General features: G+C 37.0%; 1 protein-coding gene and 1 pseudogene across 2 annotated transcripts in view; both read right to left on the bottom strand.

Moving 5' to 3' along the window:
* Positions 1-3,711: 3,711 nt before the first annotated feature.
* LOC109686407 (nucleolar RNA helicase 2 pseudogene) lies at positions 3,712-5,189 on the bottom strand (annotated as a pseudogene).
* Positions 5,190-9,744: 4,555 nt separating this feature from the next.
* The window catches only part of Smchd1 (structural maintenance of chromosomes flexible hinge domain containing 1), a 135,871-nt gene continuing 118,164 nt past the window's right edge, over positions 9,745-27,451 (bottom strand). For both annotated transcript variants that reach the window (XM_074070221.1, XM_074070222.1), the window contains 3 exons: positions 19,317-19,475; positions 18,913-19,027; positions 9,745-10,855 (listed from right to left, as the gene is read on the bottom strand). In XM_074070221.1, coding sequence (XP_073926322.1) covers positions 10,831-10,855; positions 18,913-19,027; positions 19,317-19,475 — 299 coding nt within the window. In that variant the 3' untranslated portion in view covers positions 9,745-10,830. The remainder of the gene's footprint in view (positions 10,856-18,912; positions 19,028-19,316; positions 19,476-27,451) is intronic.

Genomic DNA, 27,451 nt, shown 5'->3' with positions numbered 1-27,451 from the left:
GCAAAACATGAGACCCTATCTGAAAAACAGCTAAGGCAAAAAAGAGCTTGGGGATGTGGGTCAAATGGTACAGTGTAAGTATAGCAAGTGTGAGGCCCTGAGTTTAAATCCCAGTTCCACCAGGAAAATGAAAAAAAGAAGCTGTGGGAGTGAAATTTCTATTAATCCTCCTCGTACTCTTGATTTGTGCCTGATCATTTTTCTTCAGGCTCATCCATAAACCACACCTTCCCAAAGGGTAGCTTTCGTATCCTCTTAATTTTGTTTTTTTTTTCTTTTATTATTCATATGTGCATACAAGGCTTGGTTCATTTCTCCCGTATCCTCTTAATTTTGATAAGGTACTCGTTCTTACAAAGATCATGAAATGTTTAGTTGTTATTAAAGCATGCCCCGTAGTTGGGCAAAACTAGAACCTAATAAACTAAAACCCACAAGCACATGTGGCTATCATTAAACACCTTTCCCCAATTCTCTATGGCTTGATGGGAAGCCACGAGGAATAGGAAGAAAGCGAAAACTGACACGTGGATCAAAAAATAAAAACCAAGAGAAATCTGAGGAGAGAAAAGAGCCATCTGATCAGGATGCAAGGACAGAGCTGAAATTCAAACAGAATAGGACATTGCTTCAGGGACGGGGCTGCACAGCACCATTGGCTCACACCTGTAATCCTAGTTACTTGGGAGGCTGAGATCGGGAGGATCTCAGTTCCAGGCCAGTCCACCTCCAAAACAACCAGAGCAAAATGGACTGGACGTGTGGTTCGAGCAGTGAAGTGCCTGCTTTGTAAGTGTGAAGCCCTGAGTTCAAACCTCAGTCCCGCCAAAAAAAAAAGAAGATCAGGAGCTGAGTTGGCTATGCAGCCCTTGCTGTCCTTACTGCAAGGTGACCACATAGGAAGCAATCAGAAGTAAAGAACAGATGAGAGAAGCAGAGCTAGACAGATTCTACCTGCTCAAACTAATTGAATCAAAATGAGACAGAGCAGGTTATTTTTCCTTCATAGCTTATTCTAAGATTTTCAGTACAACCTGAGACGGAGGTACGTCAGGGGTGGGGATCAGTGGGAGGGGAGAGGGGGAAAGAAGGGAGTACTGGGGGCTGGAAGAGTATCACAGCATGTTACAAATATTTATATATGTGTGACGATAGCATAGTGAAACCCACCAAACACTGTTTGAAAAAGGGGCAGAGAAAAGAAAGGGTGAACTTGTTCAAAGTCCACTGTACAGAAAAGTGGAATTATCACAATGAAACCCCCTTGTACTATTAATGTATGTTAAAAAAAGAGTAAAAAAAGTATTCCCAGTCCTTAATTTCTAGAAATTATAGCAAGAAGACAATGCCACTCTTAAATTCCTATGCTATGCAGAATATTTTCCAGAGAAATAATACATAAGAACTCAGGCACAGAATTATCTGGGCAGGTGCTACATTGAACTCTTCTATTCCCTCAAAGATATGACTTAACCATACAATTTTATCTTTTTTTGTAATTATTTTTATTGTTGTTGTACTGGGGGTACATTGTTACAATTACAAAAGTTCTTACAGTGTATCATAGTTGAATTCATTCCCTCCATTATTCTCTTTTTCCCTGCCCCCTACTCCTGGAATAGTTTCAACAGGTCTCATTTTTCCATTTTTCATACATGAGTACATAATATCTCCACCATATTCACCCTCCTACACCTTTCCTTATATCCTCCCCCCTTCCCACTGACATCTACCCCCAGACAGGATCTGTTTTGCATTCATGTGCTGTTTTTGTTTAAAAAAAAAAGACATTTTTGTTTGTTTAAGATAGCTATATAGGGAGTTTCACTGTGACATTTCCATATATATATATATATATATATATATATGTATATAAATATTATAACCCAAATTGGTTCATCCCCGCTATTTTTCTCCTTTCTGCCTTAGTCCTCTTCTTATGGTGATTTCAGCAGGTTGAAAAATTCTACATTCATTCTTGTATAGAACATACATCAACCATATTCACCCTCTTAACTACAATTTGTTTTAAAAATAAGTCTCTAAGCAGTGAAATCCTTTCAATAAAAAAATTTAGGACTGGCAGAGTGGCTCATGTGGTAGAACGTCCACCTAGCAAGTGTGAGGCCCTGAGTTCAACCCCCCAGTACCAAAAAAAAAGAGGAAGAGAGAAGAGCAGTTTAACAGAAATAGATCCTATGCCGTGGCTTAAGATACAGGCTGCTGAGAAAAAATACTGGACTACCTAAACCCCTCAGCTTGCTCACTAGAACTTAACCTCTTAAAACATTCAAGACCCATAAGCATTTCCTTCTTACATGTGAAGAATATTTTCAGTGGCGTTTTCTTTTTCTTTTTTTTGGTGGCACTGGGATTTGAACTCAGAGCCTCATGCTTGCTAGGCAGGCAGCTCTACCACTTGAGCCTCTCCTCCATCTCTTTTAGTGGTTTTTGACATACTCTTCAGCAATACAAAATAGTCCCCCCCTTAATTCCTTCTTGAGGAATACTGTTAATCTTCCAAAAATAAAATGGAGTACAATCATTTAAATACCATTTTCCCAGCCTCCTTACAAAGAAAGCTATGGAGTTGCCTTACACATTTGGAATTTAACACTGGCTTTCTAGCAAACTTTACTTCTTTATACACTATCCGTGAGGAATTCACTGGAGCATAAATTACCTTATAATGAGAAGCTAGAAGTTACCAAAATGCAGACAACTATGTTGAATGTATTCCATTCCCCCAAATCTAGAGCATATACAGGCCTAAACTGTATCAGAACCCACTTGAGTATGAAATCTCAATTCAAAACATCACTCCATATTAATTCTCAGAAGACAAGTTATAGGACCACATGAGTAATTATTTGGCAGGAGGCCAAGGAAGCCAATTACAGAACAAAGCCTTGACTTTTAAAGGCTAAATGGTCCTCCAGAGATTGGTACATCATTCTCCCAGGCATTTACTTTAGGGAAGAGACACTTTTTGGAACCAGGGATGTAACAGAGCGATGAGGCCCTGGTTTCAGTCCCCAGCACTCCCCCCTCCCCCCAAAAAAAGATTAGCTCACAAGTATAGGCAGATACATGCTTGATTTTTAAATTTTATACTGTACAGATAATATATTAGAATAAAGATTAAAAATGTAATGAATTCATATTCCTTTTCAAAATGAAAACCTCATAAAAGTAGCAGCAATAAAGTTGAAAAGATAATAATCAGATGAAATAATTTAGCAGACAAAGCTTGTCTGTCTGCAAGGGGTAGGAACCAGGCAGATGATCAGAAGGAAACACAATGTGCTTTTAACTGTGTGTGAAAGATAGCATCAGTCCCTGATTCCTGTTTTGTCATATAAATCCTTTTCTTTTTTTTTTTCTGGGGTTGAACTCACAGTTGCTAGGCAGGCACTCTACTGCTTGAGCTGGGCCTCTAGCCCTTTTTGCTCTGGTTATTTTTGAGATGGGGTCTTGCTTTTTGTCTGGCCAGCCTGGACTGAGACCCTCCTATTTATGCTTCCTGAAGTAGCTGGGATGACAGTTGTGCAACGACCACACTCAGCTTTTTCTGTTGAGATGGGGGTCTCATGAACTGTTTTTCCAGGCTGGCCTTAACTCTCAATCCTCATGATCTCAGTACCCCCGAGTAGCTAGGACTATATGCATGAACTACCAGCACCTGACTGAATCCTCTACTTCTAGTCACTTTTAGTCAAATGCTTCACTAGAGCTGTGCTTCTGGCCTTTGTTTTGCGATGTTACTTTTGTTGATATCCCTTGATCCCTGTCCCCTGAAGCTGCAGTTGCACCGATCCCTGCTGCCCCAGTATCCTTCCTGAGGTCCTTCCAGCTCTGATTGCTCCATGGTCAGAGTGAGTGGCATGAATCATGCCACTTCTGCATTTCTGTCCTGCGGTGGCATGGACATCAAAACAAGCAGCCTGCTTTTCTTCAAGGAAGACCATCCCCTCACTTTGGAGTCAGTGTTCTGGTCCAGTTGTGCCTTAGGTTATTTCCCAGCATCAACATTTGGCATTCCACTTGAGCAAGATTGTGGTCACAAAACCTGCCTGTGAGCTGATCAATGGCCCCTAGTCTAACAACGTGACACCTGAACTATGGGCCAGTGCTGCAGCTGGGGCCTTGGCAGCTCCCTTCTCCTCCTCTTTTGGCTTCTCGGCTGATGGCTGACGTGGCTAATGGCAGGGGAAACTCAGAATTTAAAAACTGGCTTTTTTGCTGGAAGCTTATTACTTCTGTTGCAGAAGGAAGACCTATTCGTTTATTCTTAATTCCTGCTTTTTGCTCCACTGTGCTGAAATTCTTCCTTGTTCTGATGAAAGCAGATGCAAACCTCTGTCCTTCCAGTTCTACCCCTCTGCCTGGAATAATGAATAAAGGACTCCACATCTTTTGGTGGACAGTTTTGTACAACCAAATCAACCTCTGGGATATCTAACCCATATGCAGTGACATTAGTTGCCACCAAAATTCCAAGATCACCATTTCTAAAATTGTTCAAGGTGATTTCCCTTTGCTTCTGTGGAATGTCTCTATGCAAGGACACAAAATTCTGTCACAACTCCTGGGCCTCTTTCCTGGTTTCACAGAAGATGACAGTGCCGCTTTGATGACCAAGGTACACGCAGATCACATCCTCCCAATAACTGCTGCCTTCAGTCAAGTAGCACTTGACAGGCAGATGCTCATAGTTATTGCTGTTTTCCTGTCCCTTTACCAATCAGGCTCACCTGTTCCTATGTGGATTTCATGAATTTCTTAGCAACAGAAATACCGGATGAGGGCAAGTTACAGGAAAAAACTGTTCGGAGATTGTCTTCAGAAGCTTTCTTCTATGCTACACATAAAACCACTTCCACTTGATCAGCAAAACCTATAACCAATATTTGGTCACCCATATCCTTTATTTGATGAGACATAGTTTGCCATTCTGTATGTGGTCTTTGATATTGATATAGGAGTTAGGCTGGGAGTTAGGGAACCTGATGGCTGAGATTCATGCCTTGGATGTTAAGCAGGAATGACATCCTGGACTTCTGATGTTAACAGAATGACTTGTGACACACAGCAGGGTCTTGCTTGACCCACAGCCTATGACCATCCAAGCCAATTCCATGGGATTGGAAATGGAAAGTTAACCCGGTTTTCCAGGACTGACCGACCATGCCTGTGGATCCCAAGCTTGCTCTCTCTTGAGTCTGCCACCTCTTCCGTGTGGAGAGTGAACTTTGTTCTGCTTTTGCGTTGCTTTGCATGAATAAACCTGCTTCTGCTTAAGTCTCCCTTGTGTCTGTCCTTCAACTTCCTGGCTCTTGGTCCTAGTGACCTGAATCTAGTGACAATATGACCTGGCATCCCAATTAGGACATCATTCCCATTCTGCATTCACAGCCTCTCTTCCTGTTCTTCAGCTTGTCCTGAAGTTTCTCAAAAGAATGGCACAGGGAGTTAATTTCTTCCAGCTCTTGTCTCTACCTGTGCTGTTAGTCTTTCTCACTATACACATGGTGAAATGTCTTTGTTTAGGAAAAAGGAAGGTCACCTCACGGGTTTTGAGAAGCTTAATAGTCTTCAGATAAGGGGAAATCAGAGAGAGCTTTTTTGTTCCGCAGGTATGTCTTGCTCCATCTCACTGCTAATTTCTTCAGTGGCAGCTTCACTGGAGTTAAGAGTCAGGTTCAGAATGAGAGAATCCATTCTTTAGTTTGGGCTTCCCTCTGCAACTTATTCGTCTTTTTCAGAAATCTTTCTTCATTTTCTTCAGAGGGCCCCTCACTTTTTATTATGGTTTTGGTTTTAGGAGAGACCACCTTTAAAAAAAAATTTTTTTTTTTGCCGTTTTTCGTTTTAGGAGAAATAATGTTGTCTTGTGATGGCTCTACTTGCTTTTTTTTTTTTTTCTTTTGCCCTTTCAAATTAAGGAGAGTTCATATTAACTTCAGAGGGCCCTGCTTTCTTTTTAACTGTTTTAGCTTTGGGGGAAATAGTTTCTTCCTTTCCTTCTGCTGACTCTTCAGTCTGCACTGCTTCCCATGCAGTTCGGATGCTACACACACACCACAGCATCCAGCTTTTTATTGGTTGAGATGGGATCTAGCTGTTTCTGGCCTGTTCTTGAATTGTGATCCTCTTGATCTCTGTCTCCTGAGAAGCTAGGATTACAAGTGTGAGCCACTGCATCTGGCATTTATTTTCTTGAGAGTCCTTTGAAGGAAAAAATTTAAAAATTTCAATTTATCTATTTTCTATTTTGTTGTTCATACATTTCGTGTCATATCTCATAGTCCTTAGTCAAACCAAAGGCCTTTAAGATTTATCCTTTCTTTTGAGAGTTTATGGTTTTTGTTCTTACACTTAAATCTTTGATCCATTTTGAGTTAATTTTTGGTGGAACTGGGGTTTGAAGAAGGGCTTCATGCTTGCAAAGCAGGTGATCTACCACTTGAGCCACACCTTCTTGAGTTAATTTTTGTACATGGTATGGCATCAGGATCTGATCAACTTAATTCTGCATGTGGTTAGCCATTTGTAAAAAAAAAAAAAAAAGACTATTCTTGAACTTGGACTTGGGCTCAGGTGACAGAGCACATACCTAGCAAGCACGTGGGCCTGAGATCAAACCCCAGTAACCCACCCCTCCCCCCCACCCCCACCAACCAAAAAACCCAAGAAAACAATGAAGACACATTCTTTCCCCACTGGATATGCTTATTGCAAAGCACTGATCATAGATGCATGTTTGTATCCCAATTCTCAATTTTCTTCTATTTGTTTACATGACTATTTCTTGTGCCAGCACCACAGTCTTGGTTCTGTTGCTTTCTACTTAAGTTTTGAAGTTGAGAGGTGTGAGTTCTACTTTGTACCTGGGAAGTACTTTGGCTATTCTCTGTCCACTGTAATTTCATATGAAATGTAAAATCAGCTGGTTAATGTGTACAAAGAAGTCAGGTGGACTCTGATAGGGACTGCATCCAGTCTGAGATCAGTCTGAGCACTGACATTTTAATAGTCTTCAAACTCATGAATATGGGATTGTTTTTCCATTTATTTAAAACTATAAATTCTACAGACATTAGTTTTCAAAATGTTTCACTCCTCTTTTGTTAGATGTATTCATGAGTGGGCTTATTTTAAGTTCACTTTGGATCTTTCACTGACCACTATTACATGGAAACAAAATTGATTTTTGTGTATCATGCAACCTTGCTGAACCCATTTATTATTCCATGTTCTTAGCGGATTCTTCAGGGCTTTCTATATTTGAGTATGTCATACATAAGCAAAGATGGTGCCACTTCTTTCTAATCTAGATGCCTTTTCTTTTTGCCCAGTTCTGCTGGCTGGAACTTCACGCAGAATGTGGAATAAAAATGGCACAGTGAGCATCCTTATTCATAACCTTAAGGAAGGACGGTCACTGTTTCACCATTAAGTGCAATAGTAGCTGATAGATTTTTTTGCAGCACTGGGATTTGAACACAGGGCCTTGTACTTGCTAGGCAGGTGCTCTACCATTTGAGCCACGCCCCCATCCCAGCTGTTGGGTTTTCCTAGATGCCAAGAAAGTACCACTTTTATCGCATGTGATATAATGAAAAGGGGCTTTGAATTTGACATATGTCTACAAAGATGGTCATATTTTTAAAATTCTATTGATGTGATATATTGAGCTTTACATATTAACCCAACCTGGCATTCCTGGGATAAGTCTCACCTGGGTAGGGTGTATAGTTCTTTTTTTGCTGGATTTGCTTTGCTAGTTTTCTTATTGAGGATTTTTGCATCCCCATTCACCTTTGTTAGAATTTTTGTAGATTTTCTTAGAGGTTTCCTCATTGCCATTTGCCATCAGGAACACTGCCAGAGGTTTCAATTGATTGTTTTATATACTTTTCACCAAAGTATTAAAAGAAGGTATTTTTGACAATTCTATACTAAAAATGTAACAGAACTAATATCCACTTCATAATAAATGCAAGTAACCAAGTCAGTCTCAAAGAGTATAAAAAAATTTAGCTGGGTGTGGTGGTAATGCCTGTAATCCCAGCACAGGGTTGACACAGTATGGTCAGGAGTGTGAGTAACCTGGGCTATATAGCAAGACCCTGTATCAACCCTCCCTTCATCCTAAAAAGTATAAAAAATTTAAAAGATAGAACTTTTTATCCTTCTTGGCACAAATATTTAATAGCTTAATTTGCTTAATCTGCAATGTAATATATGCAACAAATATTAGTCTGCATGTCTTTTTAAATCTACAGAAAGTATAAAGTTGAGTAAACGTGGATGATTTTTACTATAGACCTCTCCATCAAATGTGTATGGGAAAAATCAATGGACATAATGTGAATAAGCATGGAAAGACACTTTTACTGCAGCCACTGAAAAGCACCATTGAGTACTTTACCTGGGAATAAAAACCCAGGATTGTAGAAACCACGTGGTAAGTTTAGTATCACATGTCACGCACATACATGAGTGGTTGTGACATTAACTTTTTTGGTGCTACCGAGTTTGAATATAGGGCCTCACACTTCCTAAGCAGATGCTTTACCACTTAAGTCAACCCCTCCAGTTAATTCTTTTGCAGTAAAAATACAGAATTATTGAAAAAAATTTAATTGTTCTTATATATTATAAAAGCAAAAGTGCTTTACTATTAATATCTGGCCCAATGTGGATCTCAGTACTCAGTGAAATGTAGAAAAGGATAAAACCTTAATGTGTTGATAAATGCCTTTAAATCTATGAAAAAACAGAAAAGCTCTATAATTACTGAAAACCACCAAATTTATTATTTTTTTTATAGCATTAAGGATTGGATCCAGGGTCTCACACATGGTAGGCAAGTGCTTTACCACTAAGCTGAGCCCAAGGTTAATTTAATTAAAAAAATCATTTTGAAGGCTGAGGTATGGCTTAATTGATAGAGTCTAGCAAGTACAAGGTCCTGAGTTCAAACATCAGTACAGCCAAAAAATATTGTTTTGAGACAGGGTCTTGCTGTGTTATGTTGTTGAGATTGATCTCAGATCCTTGGAATCAAAAGATCCTCCTGATGCTACAGGGGCAAAGCACCAGCCCTGGTAAAGTTAAAGGATGAAAAAACTCCACAAAAATGGGTATAGAAGGGCCCAGCATCATGTTACATGCCTGTAATCCCAGCACCTTGCAGGCTGAGGCAGGAGGATCATGAGTTTGAGGCCAGCACAGACTACATAACAAAACCCTCCCTCAAAAATAAATAAATAATAAATGGTATAGTTAAAACCTTATGACAGGTCATTTCTTTCCAATATGAGAATAAATGAAAACTTAAGTTCTATAATTAATCCTGCCATTTTAATAAAAATTGACATCAATATGTTTAAACACATTTCTAATGAAAACTGAGAAATATTTTTATTAATCTTGATGTTTTAGATTTGAGACATGACTTCTTTCTGCTAAATGACTTATCAAATCAAACTCCCTCCTTATCTATTAAATGTTGTGAAGTCTAATTCCTACAGTCATTTCTTCAGCCTTTCTTACCTCCAAATAAGTCAGTGCTATGGAAGCTTTCCTGTAGCTAATTCTATCACTGTCATTTTGTTTCTCTGTTCAACAGTACAGTTAAATGAGTTCTAGTTATAAAGACAGGTTCATATCATAATAGTTTTTAACCAAGGTAACTTACGGAGCTTTAATTTTTAAAAATGAAAAACATCTGTTCAGTAGGGGAAGAAACAATCCCATTTATTAACCTCACTGCTTATTCAGAAAGGATTTAAAAACACACATATATCCTGGGACACAAAACTGTACCAAAAGTACTCCTTACAAAATAACTTCACAGACCAAGAGTATATATATGTTGATATACATTAGCTTGAATTAATACACAATTCAAATATTTTTGCAACTTCCAACAAACTTTTTGCAACAATGTGTCTTCTTTAACCTCTTAAAAATTGTAATAAAAAATTAGAAAATAATGCAAATGTAGAATTAAGGCTAAGACTATGTAATCTAGTATTAATGAAGTCAGACAGTACTTATAAAAATTGATGCTGTTGCATATTTTATTTATATACAGAATTCAAACTTTATGCTCTCTTTCACAAGTTTACTCATCAACTTCTTTTTCCGTGTATCTTTTTTGGTGGTGGTATTTTTTTGTTTCTTTGAGACTGAATCTCCCATTGTCGCTCAGACCGGTCTTGAACTCAATCTTCTTGCTGGGATTACAGGTATGAACTACTATGCCTGGCTTTCTGAGTATCACATTTGAATTCCCAGATACTTGTGCTTTTTTCATTTTTATCCTGAAACTTCACTCAGTTTCTCACATATTTACAATTAAATATCTAGTCTCTGGAACCATCCTTACACAAAACAAAGCATCTTTGTTAAATAAATTTACACAAAAGTAATAAAAAAGGTTGTTTTTGAGAAATAGTTCTAACATATTCATGATAATTATACTGAAAAATAGTACATATACTTTTCTTCAGGACCATCGAATGCTGCATCAGTTCTACAGTCACTGCTGTAAGGCTGCATTTTCTTCCGACACATTTGTAAGGTAACCACCAAAGGGCACAGTGGCTGAAAAAATTCCAACAGATCCATATTGTCCAGTGAGATCATAAAATTGGATAGTCGTTTCCAGTCCCATGTGGATAGGCATAGAAATTCCTGCCCATATTCTTGTATTATCTCCAGAAATATTCAGCTTGGTAAGTCACCTTTTGGTCTTCTGAGAGAGAGGCAGAGGCGAGGCATTCTTCATGAGATCCATGGTCCCTGTTCTGTCACCTTTCACACATCTGTTTTGGTTATAACCCTGCATGAAGTGGAAAATGAAAAAGCATAGTAAGTTTTATGTACCAAAGATTTCCTTATTTACAGTAAAAGTTCTTTCCCAAGCATGGAAAAAGACAAAGCAGTAGTCGGTATGTGTTGAGATATACCATCTCAGACCCAAACTCTTGTGGATTCTTACTTATTTCCCTCTTCCTTCAATGAAACCATGATCTTAAGCACTGGGCCAGTGCAGACCAGTAACAGAGCACTTGCCCAGCATGTGTGAGGTGCTAGGTTTGATGCATGGTGCAGGCGTAGACACACGAACAGGAATTATAATGCTTACTATGGAAGTTATAAAGACAAGCAAAAGGAAAAATTTTGGGGGGGAGACAGTAGTGGGGTTTGAACTCAGGACCTCATGCTTGCTAGTTTGGGTGCTCTACCACTTAAGTCATGCCCTCACACATTTTTGCTTTGGAGATTTTTCAGATAGGGTCTCATGTTTATGCCTGGGAAGGCCTAGACTGCAATCCTCTTTACACTTCCTGCCTACCTGAGATGAAAGGTGCGCACTGCCATGCCCAGTTTTTATTAGTTGAGACTGGGGTCTCATGAATTTTTTTGCCCTGACTGGCCTCCAACTGTGAACCTCCCTATTACTGCCTCTTGAGTAGGTAGAATTACAAGTGTGAGGCACCACGCCTGGCTAGGAAAAACATTTTTAAAAAGATGCATAATCCCATTAATTTAGTGATGAACAGAGTGAATGGCCTTGGTATGTATCTATAGGATATATTTTTTATTTAGATAAAAATCTAACTTTTTTTTTTTTGGCAGTACTGGGGTTTGAACTCAGGGTCTCATGCTTACTAGGCAGACACTATACAACTTGAACCACTACTCCAGCCCTCTAAGTAACTTACTTTCTAATGACAGTCTTTGTAACTGCTACTTCCAACTACAAAACAAGAATGAATATAGCATTTTTAAATCTGTTGAAATCATGGTAAGGGGACTAAGGTGGAAAGGAGAAAAATAGAGATGAACCAATTTGGGTTATAATACGTATATTCATGGAAATGTCAAAATTAAACTCCCTGTATAGCTGTTTTATACAAACAAAAATGTCTTTTTTTCAAAAACAGAGAATAGGAAGGTAAAACAGGGCCTATTTGGAGGCTGGCACCAGAGGGAGGGGGAAGGATATAAAGAAAGAGTGTAGGAGGTGAATATGGTTGAAGTGTTGTGTACTCATGCATGAAAATGGAAAAATGAGCCCCGGTGAAACCATTCCAGGAATGTGGGTAGAGAAAAATAAAGGATAATGGTGGAGGGGGTAAATTCAACTATGATATATTATAAGAACTTCTGAAAATGCCACATTGTACCCCCAGACAGCAATAAATTAATTAAAAAGACACATTTTGATAAACTGTTAAAATTTTTGTGAATAGAAAATGAACTCAGAAAACTCAAGTATCTATTAAAGAAAATGACTACTGAATTATATTGGTATGCAGAAAGATACATATTTTCCATACTGCAACATCCCTGAAATCCAGATACATTTTATAATGTCATGAGTTAATTTAGTTTTCCTTTGATGTTTCATAATATGGCATTTCTTATAGTTAATATCTTGGGAGTTGATGAACATGGTATGTAAACTTTATTAAAGAGCTAACAACAGCTGGCCACTAATGGTTCATGTCTGTAATCATATACAGTAGGCCAAGATCAGGAAGATTGAGGTTTTGGTTTTTTTTGGTGGTACCAGGGTTTGAACTCAGGGTCTCATGCTTGCTAGGCAAACGCTCTAACCACTTGAGCCACTCCACCAGGAAGACAGAGGTTTGTGGCCAGTTGGGGCAGATAGTAAGGCCCCATATCCAAGATAACCAGAAAATAGATTGGTAGACACAAGGCCACACCTGCTTTTTAAGCAAGAAGCCCAAAGTTAATACTCCAGTCCCACCAAAGGAAAAAAAAAAAAAGAGCACGTTAACAAAAACATGTATTTAATTTATATAAATAAGAAATGTGAACATATACAGATACATATTATGCTCCTATTTCCTTTCCTACCATCAAAATTTGTTCCTACTTTTATGGATGAAATATATTAATATTTCAATATTGTTATGTCTGAGAAACTGAGAGAACTGCTAGTTCAAGATTTAAGAAGAATAGGCCAAGACTGAGAAAAAAAATTGCTAATTAGCCATAAATTCCTTTTATCTTTGCTTAATAAAGATCCAGAGAATGCAAACAGAGGTGACCCAGAGCTAAAACTAGGCAACTCTGCAACCTGAAACACTGGCATTACAAAGCTAAACAAATGATGGCTAACTTTGTGTGATGGCTAACTTTCCTCCTATGTTCTAAAAACTGTACTGGCAATTTGGTCTTGTTCCTTTGGCTTTCTGAAAACATTTATACTCTTCCCCTTTTCTTTGATATTCTACAATTTCTTGGTATAACTTTTGTCAATATTTGCACTGGGTTGGGTGTTCAATGGATATGTTCTTTCATTCATCCCTGGAAAAATTCTTTTACATGTGATTCATTTTCTTCTGTCTCCCTTTTTAGGACTCCTAGTAGCAGTTCTCTAAGTTTCTTATCTCTTCATATATTTATTTATTTATTTTTCTATTTGGGAAGCTTCCTTGACTCTAGTCCTTTTGTTGAACTTTTAATTTCAGCAACAGTATTTGTAACCTGTGTTTACTTATTCTTACACTGGCTGTTCTTTTCTGCTAATTAGCAATTATAGTTATTAATTAGTAATTAAATACATTCTTTACTGAATCATCTTCAAGAATTGATTTTGCTATTTAATTTCTCTCATGTTGTTGACTCCTCTCATTTGTGTGATGATTCTTGGCTGTACAATTACATTTAAGAAAGTAGATTATGTTCTTGGCCTATATTATTTTGCTGTTTTTAAAATACAACCAATTTCCCATCAAGTCTCTTCTCTGGGTGGGGATTATAACTGGAGCAGGGCAGAGAGGGTCAGTGGAACTGCAGGCTTTGTTTTCATTGCGGGTGGACAGCCAACCACAGGTTGTTGGCTCCTAGAAGATAACATGAGACAGGACTCTCGAGTACCATTAACTGTACCACAGGCCAATATAGTAACATTTAACTCACTAATTACTATTGTTAGTTATCTTTCTGTGGCAGTAGTTTTTTATGCCTGGAAGAAGGGAACAAAGTGTTCAAAGTTTGGGTTGCAACTCTGGCATATTCCAGCTGTGGCTTCCTCTTATTTTCCATTCTGCTCTTATTGCCCCTGCTTGGGACTGGGCTTCTCACTCTTTTGTTGTACTTACTGTTTTTGAGTCCAAAGTCTCTTTGGGCTTCCATCAGGCAGAATGTCTCCCATTATTTCTACACTTGTCCCCAACCCCTCTGCCTCTAGTATATTCTAGTCTTGTTTCTATCTTGTTATTTCCGGAAAACTTTAATTGAATGAAGGCAAAATGAAGTCATTTTCAGACATGCAAAGACTCCATTTTCTTTCGGCATTTTTTCTAAGGAAGCTACAACAGAGACAGAAAGACATGGAATCCAAGGAACAATGTACTCAACCCAAGAGGGTAATGAAGGAAGCCCCAGGATGGCAGACTTGCAGGAAGCCTGTACACAGTTACTATCAGCAGTATAGGAAGAAGACAATATAATCAAGATATACAGTTATAGAGAAAGAAAAGAATTAAAAACTCCAGAAAAATTAACAACATATAAGAAATAGTCTAAATGGAATAAAATTTAACATGACTTTAAGAGTGGTAAGAGTATATAGATTTGAGTTTGATGTTTGTAACACTGACTGGTAGCTTATATAAGTTTCATGACATTAGAACCTTCTAGCACACAACTTTGCCTATGACTAAAAAATATTTACATAGCCATAATAATATAGTATGTTGTTTATGGATTTCTTTTCTTTGGCCACACTGAAGTTTGAATTCAGGGTCTTGAGCTGCTAGGCAGCTGCTCTACCACTGGAGCCATACTCCAAGCCCTTTGTTTATGGTTTTCTACCTTTGAAAAAGCATGGAGGACAACTTGGTTGTGTTTACAGGATGGAATTTAACAAAATAATCATGTTAATATTTAAGATCTCAGATAATTTAGAACAATCCAGTTCAAAAGTCATTAGGTGGGCCAGGAAAGACAGCACTATATACCAAGGGTAAGTTTAGGTGGTCTATACTATTTGAAGTTGATAAAACAAGACAGAAGTCCATTTCAAAATGGAGGCAACCAACAGACTAAAAAAAAAAAGGCTAAAGCTTATCTCTGGGGCATGGGATGGCGTGCAGGTACACATGACACATGGTTTGACCATTACCAAGCTTTCTATACTGCTGCTGTCCATTATAGGAGCCACTAGCACATGTATACTCCAGAGCACTTGCATAATTGAGATTTGCTATCTTCTGAAATTCAAAGACTTTGTTTGAAGAAAATTTTAAATAGCTCATTAATCATCTTTTAACTTATTTACATGTAGAAATTCTAGTATTTTGGAAATTGGGTTCAATAAAATGTTATTAAAATTAATCTCACTGAGCTGCGTGCCAGTGACTCATGCCTGTAATCCGAGCTGCTTGGGAAGCTAAGATCAGGATGATCATGGTACAAAGCCAGTTCGGGCAAATAGTTTGTGAGACCCCCAACTCCAAAATAACCAGAACAAAATGACTAGAGGTGTGGCTCAAGTAGTAGAGCACCTGCTTTGCAAGCACAAACCCCTGGGATTGAACCCTGACCCCACCCCCCAAATTAATCTGTTTTATTTTTTCAATCTGCTCTTGGGGAATTTAAGCTTACATATGTGGCTCACATTACACAGTGTAACAGAACAAATTTAAACCCCCATTTGTATGACTTTGATGAAAATTATACTATTACTCCTACCAACAAAGAAAAACTAAAAAATATATTTCAACACTACCACTTCAAATTTGCTAAAAAAATCTTAATAAACAAGATCTAAATCTTAATGTCTAGGGTTGGGGGTATAGCTCACTGGTATAGTGTTTGCCTACCATGAGGCCCTAGGTTCAAATCCAGCACCACAGAAAAACAAAACAAAACAAAACAAGAAAAAACGAAGAAAAAGTCAATGTTGATAGTAGTGCTGCAATAACTCAGAACTCTAGGGCAAAATCAATGCTGAGACTAAAGTGCAGTCTCAGAAATATACCTCATATCTTAACCTAGAACCGTTCCTGAAAAATTCCTAACTGGGAAGATTATATTCTCTTAGAAAACTAGAAAAATGCTCTCCACTGATCATAAACTTAACAAAAAAAAGTTATGACAAACAGGGGCCCTGAGTTTGAGGACCATCAATAAAAAGAAAAAAAAAAGTTACATAAAAGCAGAGGGAATAATATACTGAATTTGTTGTGAATGTCAGTCCTTACAATGTTTCCCAAATCTTGTTATGAAAGTCTTTGCTGCGTTTCCTTTCTAGAGTATTTTACAATACATCCCAGTACCGAGGTTTGAATTCAGGGACTAGTGCTTGCTAGGCAGGCTTTAATTATTATTATCATTATTGGCTTCTGAGGTTCATTTCTGTGGGAATGAACCCCAGGCAAGCATTTTGTCACTGAACTCATATCTCTAGCCTCTTTTTCACTTTGATACATCATTTTGCTATGTTGCTTAGGCTCACCTCAAACTTGCAATCCTCCCAAGTAGTTGAGATTACAGACATGTCCCACCATGCCAGCTCCCCTTACTCTTTGATGGTGCTGGGAGTTGAACTCATAGCCTGGGCATGCTAAGCAAGCACTCTACCAGTGAGCTACATCCCACACTATTTTAAAGTAAATATTATAAGACATAAAATTAATAATTTAACATATTTTAAAATATATTAAAGATGTATATTAAGGTACATAATATGAAATTACACATACTATATTAATATATTATCAAACAGCTAGGTGTTATTCAAATTTATCTATCTTGATATTGTTATTTCACAGATGGTTTATTCAAATCCAAACAAGGTCTACACATTGTATGTGGTAGTTATATCTTTTTAATCACTTTTATTTATTCTGTAAGGTGGAAAGCACCTTTCTATCATTGATTTATTAGAAAAAGAAAACCAGTCATTTATCTTATAAAATGTTCTATTCTGGATTTGGACGATTACTTTCTGGTGGAAGTATTTAACTTGCTCCAAAATTCTTCATATTTCCTGTAAAATGGTACTTAAATTGAGCCTTTTTTCAAATTTGTGAAAGAATTAAGCTTTAGTCCTTCAAGGCATCTAATGTATGCAATAAATTAACCTCTTTATGTATTCAGAATGGTACCAGCTAGGTACTATCCTCAGGAAAACTGAGAAAATAATCACTTAATTTCCTGCCGTGTTTAATTCATTCATGAGATTCCATTTAAGAAAGATGGACTAGAAGTGTCATTAGATTCAAATCATTATTATCTCTGATGTACATATAATAGCAATTGTCCTACTATTTTTAGGGTATGACAATGTGATCGTTCCTTTATTAGGTTTCCCCATCAACTTTTTACCTAATCCATGAGTATCCACTGATTATTGTTGCCTAGATCCATTTTCATGTTGAGTTGGTAACCCTAGCAACTGCCAATAATCACCAAAAACTGTTTCATAATCTGGCCCTTCCCGTATGTCCAACTACATCTTAGTCCTCTCCCTACCTTTGGGCCACCAAGTTTTAGCCACCAGCATCTTTTCAGTTCTTCATGAATTCTATGTTTACTATCTTCTCACAGCTTTTGTGACTACTTTCTATGACAACAGTCCCCATCCTTCAGTTCTCTGCTTCAGTGCATTTTTCCTGATAACTGACACCATTTCACCATTTCCTTTTCTTTATCATTTTTTCTTTCCTTATATATAGAAAAGGTTTACTTTTTAAATTATCCCTCTTCACACAAGATTAAAGAACACCACATAGGCAATAACCATATCACTTTTATTTATTCACCCAGCAATATACAGAACAAAGTGAGCATTCAAATAAATGTAGAATATGCAGGTGGATAGGGCATGACGCACCAATTCCAAACACCACAAGTCTCAAGGGAACGCCTTTATGGGTGATATGAGAAAGTTATTCACACAGAGTATATTTAGAACTTTTGAACTAATATATAAAACCCTACTACTATGGTATCATTCTATGAATGGTCTTACTAATACCTGATCTAAAAAACAACAGTTGTTACTATTGAAGGTTGCAAATAGCTTTGTTAGTTTTTTGGTGAGTTATCTAAATAGTATCTTATTCTACAAATCAAAATTATAAACAATTTAAAAATAAACAATATACAAATGACTTTTTACATTCTGTATTTACCAAGTTGCTGCTCCTCTGAAGCAGAATGTAGTGCATTTGAAACTTAAACCAAACATAAAAGCAATTTTACTCTTAATAGTGACTTTCTTTCTGGTGGGGTTTGAACTCAGGGCCTTGTGTATGCTAGGCAAGCACTCTACCACTTGAGCCATGCCTCTACCCACCAAAGTGACTTTTTTTTTTTTTGGTGGTTCCAGGTTTGAACTCAGGGCCTCATACTTACGAGGTAGGCGCTCTACCACTTGAGACAGTCCACCAGTCCTTTTTTGTGTTGGTTATTTTTAATATATGGTCTCAAGAACTATTTGCCCAGGCTGGCTTGAACTGTGATCCTCCTGATATGTCTCCTGAGTAGCTAGGAGTACAGGTGTGAGCCACTGTCGTCTGGCCCAACCATGAAAATAAATAACATTTCCAAACAGTAACAATCATTTAGAAACCTGGATATCCTAGGAAAATACAATGATTATGCATTTTCATAATACATAATTATTATGTAGTAATGTCCTCAGAAGTGCTAGGGAGCAAACTCAGGGCCTTGCATGTAATAGGCAAGTGCTTCACCTAACTGAGCTATACCTCCAGCTGCTTAGTTTTTTGTTTGTTTTTTTAAAATACTAAATCTGGCTGAAGGGGGAAATGAATGTTTTTAAAGTATAATGACACAGGAACTTTGATAAACTAACCGGTGATAATTCTCAGGTCATAATGTGCTCACCTATTTTTTCTTATCACTTCTCTTCTCATTCTTTTGGGAGGAATTGGACAATCTGTAATCTCAACCTTTGTTGAATGATGCAATGAGTCATTACATTTACGTGCAGGAGTCATACCTGTAAAGATGGAAAATACAGAAAATTAACTCTTAAAAAAACTAGAATATTATATGAAAGAAAAGTAAACAGGTTTGTCTTAATGTATCAAAAATAACTAAAAACAATACTGAGTATGATTTTTACTGCTCCTGGTAAGACAACAGTTTAAAAACCATTTATCACATGACATGGAGGTTACGATTTTCTTGTCAATTTAAGTTCTGGATCCACTTGCATTCTTTCTCCTTGTAACCGGATTTTTTTTTTCATTCATTATTCACAAAATTTATAAAAAGTAAACATATACCAAGCTTCTGCTCTATTAGTTTCAGACTTTTCTCCTGTTCGTCAAGTTCTTGCTTTTTCTTCTTCATATCGGGAGTGTGAAGGTATTCTAATTGACCATTAAGATCCTTATTCACATTGCCCAGCTTGCACAAAGCAGAGCGATACTGTTGAAGAAGATCTGTGAAGAAAACAGACATTTAAAAAATATTGCTACTATCACATCAAATCCAAGTTTTACAAAAAAGAATTGGCAAAATGAGTATTGTTATATAGTAACATGGGAACTACTTTTAAAGCCATAAAACATTCAATGTAAACAAATGAAATAAACAAGTACAGTTGAGACTACAACATAAGACTGTTAAATTTTAATTTGATTGTTTTACTTAGTTTATTTCTATGTCAAGAAAAAATTGTTCAGTTAACCCTCATTTAACAGACATGGCCATTATGCTTGACAGAATTCTTTCCCAAATACACTTAGTAAAATACTTAAATTTTCAAAAAACTTAACTTTAAGTTACTTTGTCTAAAAATGTATTACTTCAAGGTTTGAGACTAATGACTGCATGATTTTATAAACATTAAATATTAAATACAGTGACCATACTCTAATTTCAGTGTTAATAAATTACTCTCTATGGGCCAAAAATGGTTATTTATTTATTTATTTAGCAGTACTGAGGCTTGAACTCAGGGCCTTCGCCTTGAGCTACTCCACCAGTCCTATTTTTGTGACAGGCTTTTTGAGATAGGGTCTAGGTTGTTTTAAATGGTTGTACAAGTATCTTATAATATCCCTATATAATCTGCAAAACCTAAAGTATTTATTATCTGGCCTTTGTAACACAAAATGCAGGCCAGAGCTTATGGTGAATGCTTGTGATCTCAGCACTCAGGAGGTAGAGGCAGGAGGATCATAAGTTCAAGGCAAACCTAAGCTACATAGTAAAACCCTGTCTCAAACAAACAAAAATCCAAAAATCCCGAAACACCGAAATCTGAAAGTCACACAAAAAATGACCAATATTCATGAGAATGGACATAAAGATACCTAAATATTTAGCAAGTATATACAGCAGTTTACTATAAAATTAGCGGGAGAAATAAAGAGCAAGGAGTACATCAAATGAAACGAGATAATTTATGCATTAAGAAGCAAAACCACTATTTTAAAAACTACCCAACACTCCTGTAATCTACACTTAGGATGAACAGAGAAATATACATGCATAGGTATCTGAGTGTACTTGTGAATACAAGCTGAATGTTCCTTATCTGAAATGCTTGAGACCAGAAATGTTTTTGGGATTTTTTTCAGAATTGGAAACATTTACATACAGGTTACAGGTCAAGCCCCCCTAATCTAAAAGTCTGTGGATTATAGACACTCAACATACATAGTCATGCATTTAAATATAAATTCTATATATGGAAGTGAGTGGTAACAGGGTCCTTATGTTCTTTATTCTTTAGGACTTATTGGAAATTCTAGAAAAAAAAGACTTTTTTGTTCTCTTTACATTAATGTATTCCAAGTACATAAATACTTATTTTGCATGTGAATGAGTTACGAAATTATGTGTAACAGATGATCAGTGATGTTCTTATACAAAAGAAGATGAGCAAAAATTCAGGTTGTCAAAGGTTGAAATCCTGTTTCTTAATACAATAAATCAATTATAAGGATCTTGTTCTTTTGCCTTGTAAATGTTCAAGAAATTCCTACATTTAGGATGGGCAGAAGGGCCTGTCTACAAAGTGCAAGGTCCTGAGTTTAACTCTCCAGTACTGTCAAAAAGAAAAAAGAAATTCCTATAAGTACATTTTTTTTTTTTTGCGGCACTAGGGGACCTTACATTTTGCTAGTGGGGGTGCTCTTACCGCTTGAGCCACTCTGCCAACTATATGTACAATTTTTAATAGAACATTTAGCCTTGTTATTTATAAGCAGAAAGGTAGAATATGAAAAGTTCTCAGACTGCTGTTTGATGCCTAAGTTTCACATTTCATGCAAAAGATGACTATCAACCCCTTTTTTTGCATAAAAAATGTAACTTTCTAATCCATTTATTAGAACTTTGTCAAAGATAAGAATTTTTTTAAAAATCACAATTGTTCACAAATTATTTCAGAGCTTTTATATTACATTTTCTGAAAATGTCAATTATCTTAAAAGAACTTGATGAAGCTTTACTATGACATGAGCAGCAAAATATTTCTTCAAAAATATAATTCCACGAGAATAACTGTAAGAAAGCTACTAAAAGTGATTGAAAATATATTTGGGATTGAGGGCAAGATGGTGGATTAGAAGCATCTACTGTTTTGACTCCATAAATAAGAGACAGGTAACACAGGAGAGATTATATTCTGAACAGAGAAAGAGAAGAGCACTGGGGACCATGGAAGAGGTGGTAGGACAGCAGAGAAGCACAGAGAAAAGCAGCAAACAGTTCCAAGTCTCCCTCTCCTGGAGGGAGAGGATAAGCTGAAGATGGCCTGGGCACCAAGACGGCCAATTCTAGCTGCAAAATATGTCCACACCTCCTGCAAGATTTAAACCCAGTATGAGGATTTGGTGAGACAGTGACAGCTCTAGTGTGGAAGGCTAACCTCAGTGAATAAAGATATTCTGTCACTTCTCTTATCTTAGATGGCTACTAGAAACACAAACTGGGGGGCTGGTGGGACAAATGGAAACCTGTCTAGCCCACAGGGTATAAAGCTCCCTGTAGCCAGCAAGAGCTCCCAGTACACAGCAAAGAGAAGCTTCTATACTGAAAGCAGCCCAGAAGTGGAAAACCAACCTTTTTACATGAGATCTTAGCTAGTTTTCCTCAATCTAGGCAGTGCTGGGGATCAGGTCCACTGCCCTGAGCATGTAGGCAAATGCTTGGCTACAGAGCCACACCCCCAGTCCACTGGTGAGAAAAAGGATCTCAACCTGGCCGGCCGCTAGACTGTCATGCCCGAACAATAAGACTATTTCATCTGAAAAGCTACAGGTGACTTAAACTTCAAACCAATGTGCCACAGAAGAAACACAAAAGTTATGAAAAACAAGACAACATGACCACTGAAGACTCAACTCCACAAAACAAACATTAATGACAGTGAAGTGAATGAAATCCGAAAGAATTTTAAATCAATAAAATCAAAGAGGACACAAATAAATGTCTGAATTCCAAAAAAACTCAGAGAACAGAATGAAAGAAGATAATAAAGGAAATGAATGAGGAATTCAATACAGATACAGAAATTCTAATCAAATAGAAATTCTGGAAATTAATAAGCAAAAAAACACAGCTGGAAGTCTTTCTAGCAGACTAGATCAAATAGAAGACAAACTATGAGGTCATGAAGACAAGGTAGATATATTAGAAAATGGAAGCTAAGGTAGAGAAAAAAACTAAAAAAGTACAAATGAAACATGCAACACCCCTGGGACACCATTAAAAGACCAAACCTATCAATCATGGGCATAAAATGTATAAGCTAAAGGCACAGAAAGCATATTCAAAAAAATAAAAATAGGAAATTTCTGAAATCTTGAGATGGTCATCTAGTTACAGAGGCTTTTAGGATTTCAGATGAACAAGACCAGAAAAAACAAACAAACAAACAAACAAACAAAAAAACCTTCCCACATCATATTATAGTCAAAAACATCAGGCACACAGAACAAGGAAAGAATATTGAAGGCTGCAAGAGAGAAGCATCAAGGCACATTTAAAGGCAAACCCATCAGAATAACAACAGAAAACTTTAAAAGCAAAGAGGGCATGGAATGATGTATTTCAAACTCCAAAAGAAAACAATGCCCAGCCGTACTACTATACTCAGCAGAGCAATTCTTCACAACTGAAAGTAAAAACCTTCCATGATAAAAACTAGACTAATTCATGACCAATAAACTAGCACTGCAGAAGATACCTGAAGGAGTCCTATACACAGAAGAGAAAACTCAATCACAAAAACACAGCCAAGAACAAATCTCACTAGACAGGTAGATGAGTTAAGTGAGGCTTAAAGAAGAATCAAGTACTACAAAACCAGTAAAATGGTAGAAATTACTACATAGATTTCAACGATGACCCTGAATGTTAATGGTCTCTATTCTCCACTGAAAAGAAGCCACAGATTGGTGGACTGAATATAAAAAGACCACACCAATTGTTGCTGACAAGAAATGTTCCTCACTGGCAAAGACAAACAGAGTGAAAGGGTGGACTTCCCAAGCAAATGAAGCCCCAAAACAGGCAGGAGTAGCTATGTTCATATCTGACAAAGTAGACTTCAAACCAAAGTAGTCAGAAGAAACAAAGAAAGTCACTTCATATCAGTAAAGGGAACAATCTAGCAGGAAGAGGTAACAATTCTAAACACATACACACTGAAAGCTGATGAACCCAATTTCATAAAGCGAACACTACTGGACATAAAAAACACAGACAGACTCACAAGACTACAATAGTGGGTGAGTTTTATGCTAATAGACAGGTCAGAAAAACAAATCAACAGAGACACTTCAGAATTAAATGACACTATAGACCAAACAGACTTAATAGACTTCTACAGAATACTGCGACCAACAGCTGAAGAATACACATTCTTCTCAGCAGCCCATGGAACTTTATCTAAAATAGGTAGTATCCTAGGATATAAGGCAAATCTTAACAAATACAAGAAAATTCAAACAATTTTCAGACTACAATGAAATAAAACTAGAAATGAAGAATAAGAGAAACTACAGAAAATACACAAATACATGGAACTCTTAAATGATCAGTGGGTCAAAGAAATAAGGGGGAGGGAAATAAAAAAAGAATCCTAGAATCAAATGAAATCACAACTTACCAGAACCTTTGGGACAAAGCAAAGGCAGTTAGTTCAAGGAGGGAAGGTTGTAGCTATGAGTGCCTTCATTAAAAAATCAAAATAAATAACCTAGTAATACACCTCAAGGTCTTAGAAAAACAAGAACAAGTCAAACCCCCAAAGTAGTAGATGGAAAAAAAAAAAAAAAGATCAAGGTAGAAATTAATGAAATACAGATTATAATAAGGTGTATATATCATAAACCTACAGACATCATACTAATTGGGAAAAAACTAAAACTATATTCTGTAAAGATAGGAATGAGACAAGGGCGTTCACTTTCTCCACTCTTATTCAATATAGTGCTTGAATTCTTAGCCAGAGCGACAAGAGGAGAGAAAAATAAAAGGGACACAAACAAGAAAGGAAGAAGTCAAATCATCCCTCTACACCTGATATGATCCTAATCTTGAAAGAACCTAAAGATGTCAACAAAAAACTTAGATATGAGGACACTTTCAGCAAAATAGCAGAATACAAAATCAACATGCAAAAAAGAGCTTTTCTAATTACCAATAATAAATAGGTAGAAGAAAAAAAATCAGGAAAACAGTTCCATTCACAAAAGCCTAAAAAAAATTAAATACTAAGGAATAAAGTTAACAGAAGTGGTGTAACAGTTCTACAATGAAAACTATAAAACCTTGAAGAAATTCAAGACACTAGAAGATGGAAAGACACCAGCTCCCATGTTCATGGATCAGCAAGAATTAGTACTGTGAAAATGGCTATACTACTGAAAGCAATCTACAGATTCAATGCAACCCCTATAAAAATTCCAATGATACTCTTCACAGAAATAGAAAAATCAATCCTAAAATTCATATGGAAATATAGAAGAGCCCAAATAGCCAAAGGAATCCTGAGCAAATGTAGCAATGCTGGAGGCATCATAATTCCTGATTTCAAATTATACTTCAGAGCCACAGTAATAAGAACAGTACCGTTCTATATACTGTTGGTACTGGCATAAAAACAGACTAATGGAATAAAAGATCTAAAAATGAGCCCAAACAGCTACATCCACCTGATTTTCAACAAAGGAGCCAAAAACATACAGTGAAGATACCCACTTCAGCAAATGGTGCTGGGAAAATTAGATATCAACATGCAGAAGAGTGAAGCTAGATTCCTACCTCTCACCCTGTACAAAAATTAACTGAAAATGAATCAAAGGCCTATTGTAAACTGAAAAAAACTATTAAGAGGAAAATATACAGAAAACCCTTGAAGATACAGGCATGTAAGTAATGCCTTTCTGAACAGGACTCCAATTGAGCAGGAAAAAAAGTGAAGAACTGACAAATCGAATTGTATCAAATTAAAAAGCTTCTGAAAGCAAAGGAAAGAATGATCAGAATTAAGAGACAAACTACAGACTGGGAGGAAATCTTTTGCCAGCTATTCATTGGATAAAGGATTAATATCCAGAATATATGAAGAGCTCAAAAAACTAAACACCAAAAGAAGAAACAATTCAATTAGAAATAGGTAAATGAACTGAACATAAAGTTCTCAACTACAAGTGGCTCAAGTACATGAAGAAACATTCAACATCCTTAACCACAAAGGAAATGCAAATCAAAATTATGGTCAGAGTCCATCTCACCCTAGTCAGAATAGTTATCAAGAAAACACTAAATGCTGGCAAGGATGCAATGAAGGGGACAGGGAAGGGAGCCCTATACACTATTGCTGGGAATGTAAATTAGTACAACCACTATGGAAAGCAACAGAGGGTCCTCAAACAACTAAAAACAGAACTATCATATGATTCTGCTATACCACTCCTGGGCTTATAACCAAAGGAATACAAGTCTCCATACATCAGCTTAGAGGCATGGCTCATGTGGCAGAGCACTTGCTTACCAAACACAAGGCCCTGAGTTCAAATCCCGGTACTGCCCAAAGAAAAACAAGTCTCCATACAATAGACACACCTATACACCCATGTTTATAGCAGCACTATTCATAATAGCCAAGCTATGTAATCAGCCTAGATGTTCATCAACTGATGAACAGATAAAGAAAATGGTACATACCACACAACGGAGTATTCAGCCATAAAGAATAAAATTATGTCATCTGCAGGAAAGCTGACAGAACTGGAAGTCATTGTGTTAAATGAAATAAGCTACACTGATAAAGACAAATACTACATGTTCACTTTTATACATAGAATATAGACAAAAAAATGACTAGAGTGCTCTATGAAAACAGAATAACAAAACTCACTAGAACCTTTTAAAAAGGGGCAATAGAATATAGAGTGTGAATTTGATCAAAGTCCATTATATGCATGTATCACAATGGAACTCACTGTTACACCTGAGAGAGAGAGAGGGAGAGAGAGAGAGAGAGAGAGAAAATGAATGAATGAGAGTGGGAGGAGAAAGGGGGAAAACTGAAGGGTTATTATTGGCTAAGTATTTCAGGACCCAATTGCCTAAACATGGGTTGCTTTCGAAGGCAGAAGCAACTTTCTCAACACTGGAAGATGTAAGTAAGCAGTTAAGAAAGGTAGTTCACTTTGTACTTTGTGTTTTCCATGGTTCTTTGGAAAAAAATTTTATAAGCACTTATAACTATGAAAAAATTAGGTATGTGAAAAACTGTACCAATATCTACTTTGACTTGTTTAAAGAGAAGAAAGCAAGTTGTGAGAAGGTGGGTATAAATAAAACAAGACTTGCTATGTTCTGATAAATTAAAGCTGGGTAACAGGTCCATCCACGAGAGATCATCACCGTGTTCTAGTCCCATAATAAAACATCTTTTCCTTGAAAGTTATAATCTTTTTTGGGGGGGAGGTGGGATTGGGATTTGAACTCATAGCCTTTGGGCTTGCAAAAACAGGTGTTCTACAACTTGAGCCAGGCACCCAGACCATTTTGCTCTGGCAATTTTGGACATAGGGGTCTCACAAACTATATGCCCAGAATGGCCTTGAACCGCAATCCTCCCGATCTCAGCCTCCCAAGAAGCTAGGATTACAGGAATGAGCCACTGTACCTGGCTACTTAGATAATCTTGTTCACAGCTTATAAAAATATTAAGAGTGAGCTGTGCATGGTGATGTAACTTGGGAGCTTTAGGCAAGATTGCTTGAACCCAGGAGTTCAGAAACAGACAGGGCTACATAGTGAGACCTCTTCGAAAAATTCTTTTAAATTAAGAAAAGAAGTAAGAATATTTTTAGGGTTGGGCACCAGTGCCTCACACCTATGATCCTAGCTACTCAGGACCCAGAGATCAGGAGAATCATGGTTCAAA

This window comes from Castor canadensis, chromosome 4 (assembly GCF_047511655.1).
Source record: "Castor canadensis chromosome 4, mCasCan1.hap1v2, whole genome shotgun sequence".
NCBI classification, from domain to species: Eukaryota; Metazoa; Chordata; class Mammalia; order Rodentia; family Castoridae; genus Castor; species Castor canadensis.
The sequence above is the reverse complement of the archived record's forward strand: the minus strand, read 5'-3'. Positions and strand labels throughout refer to the sequence as shown.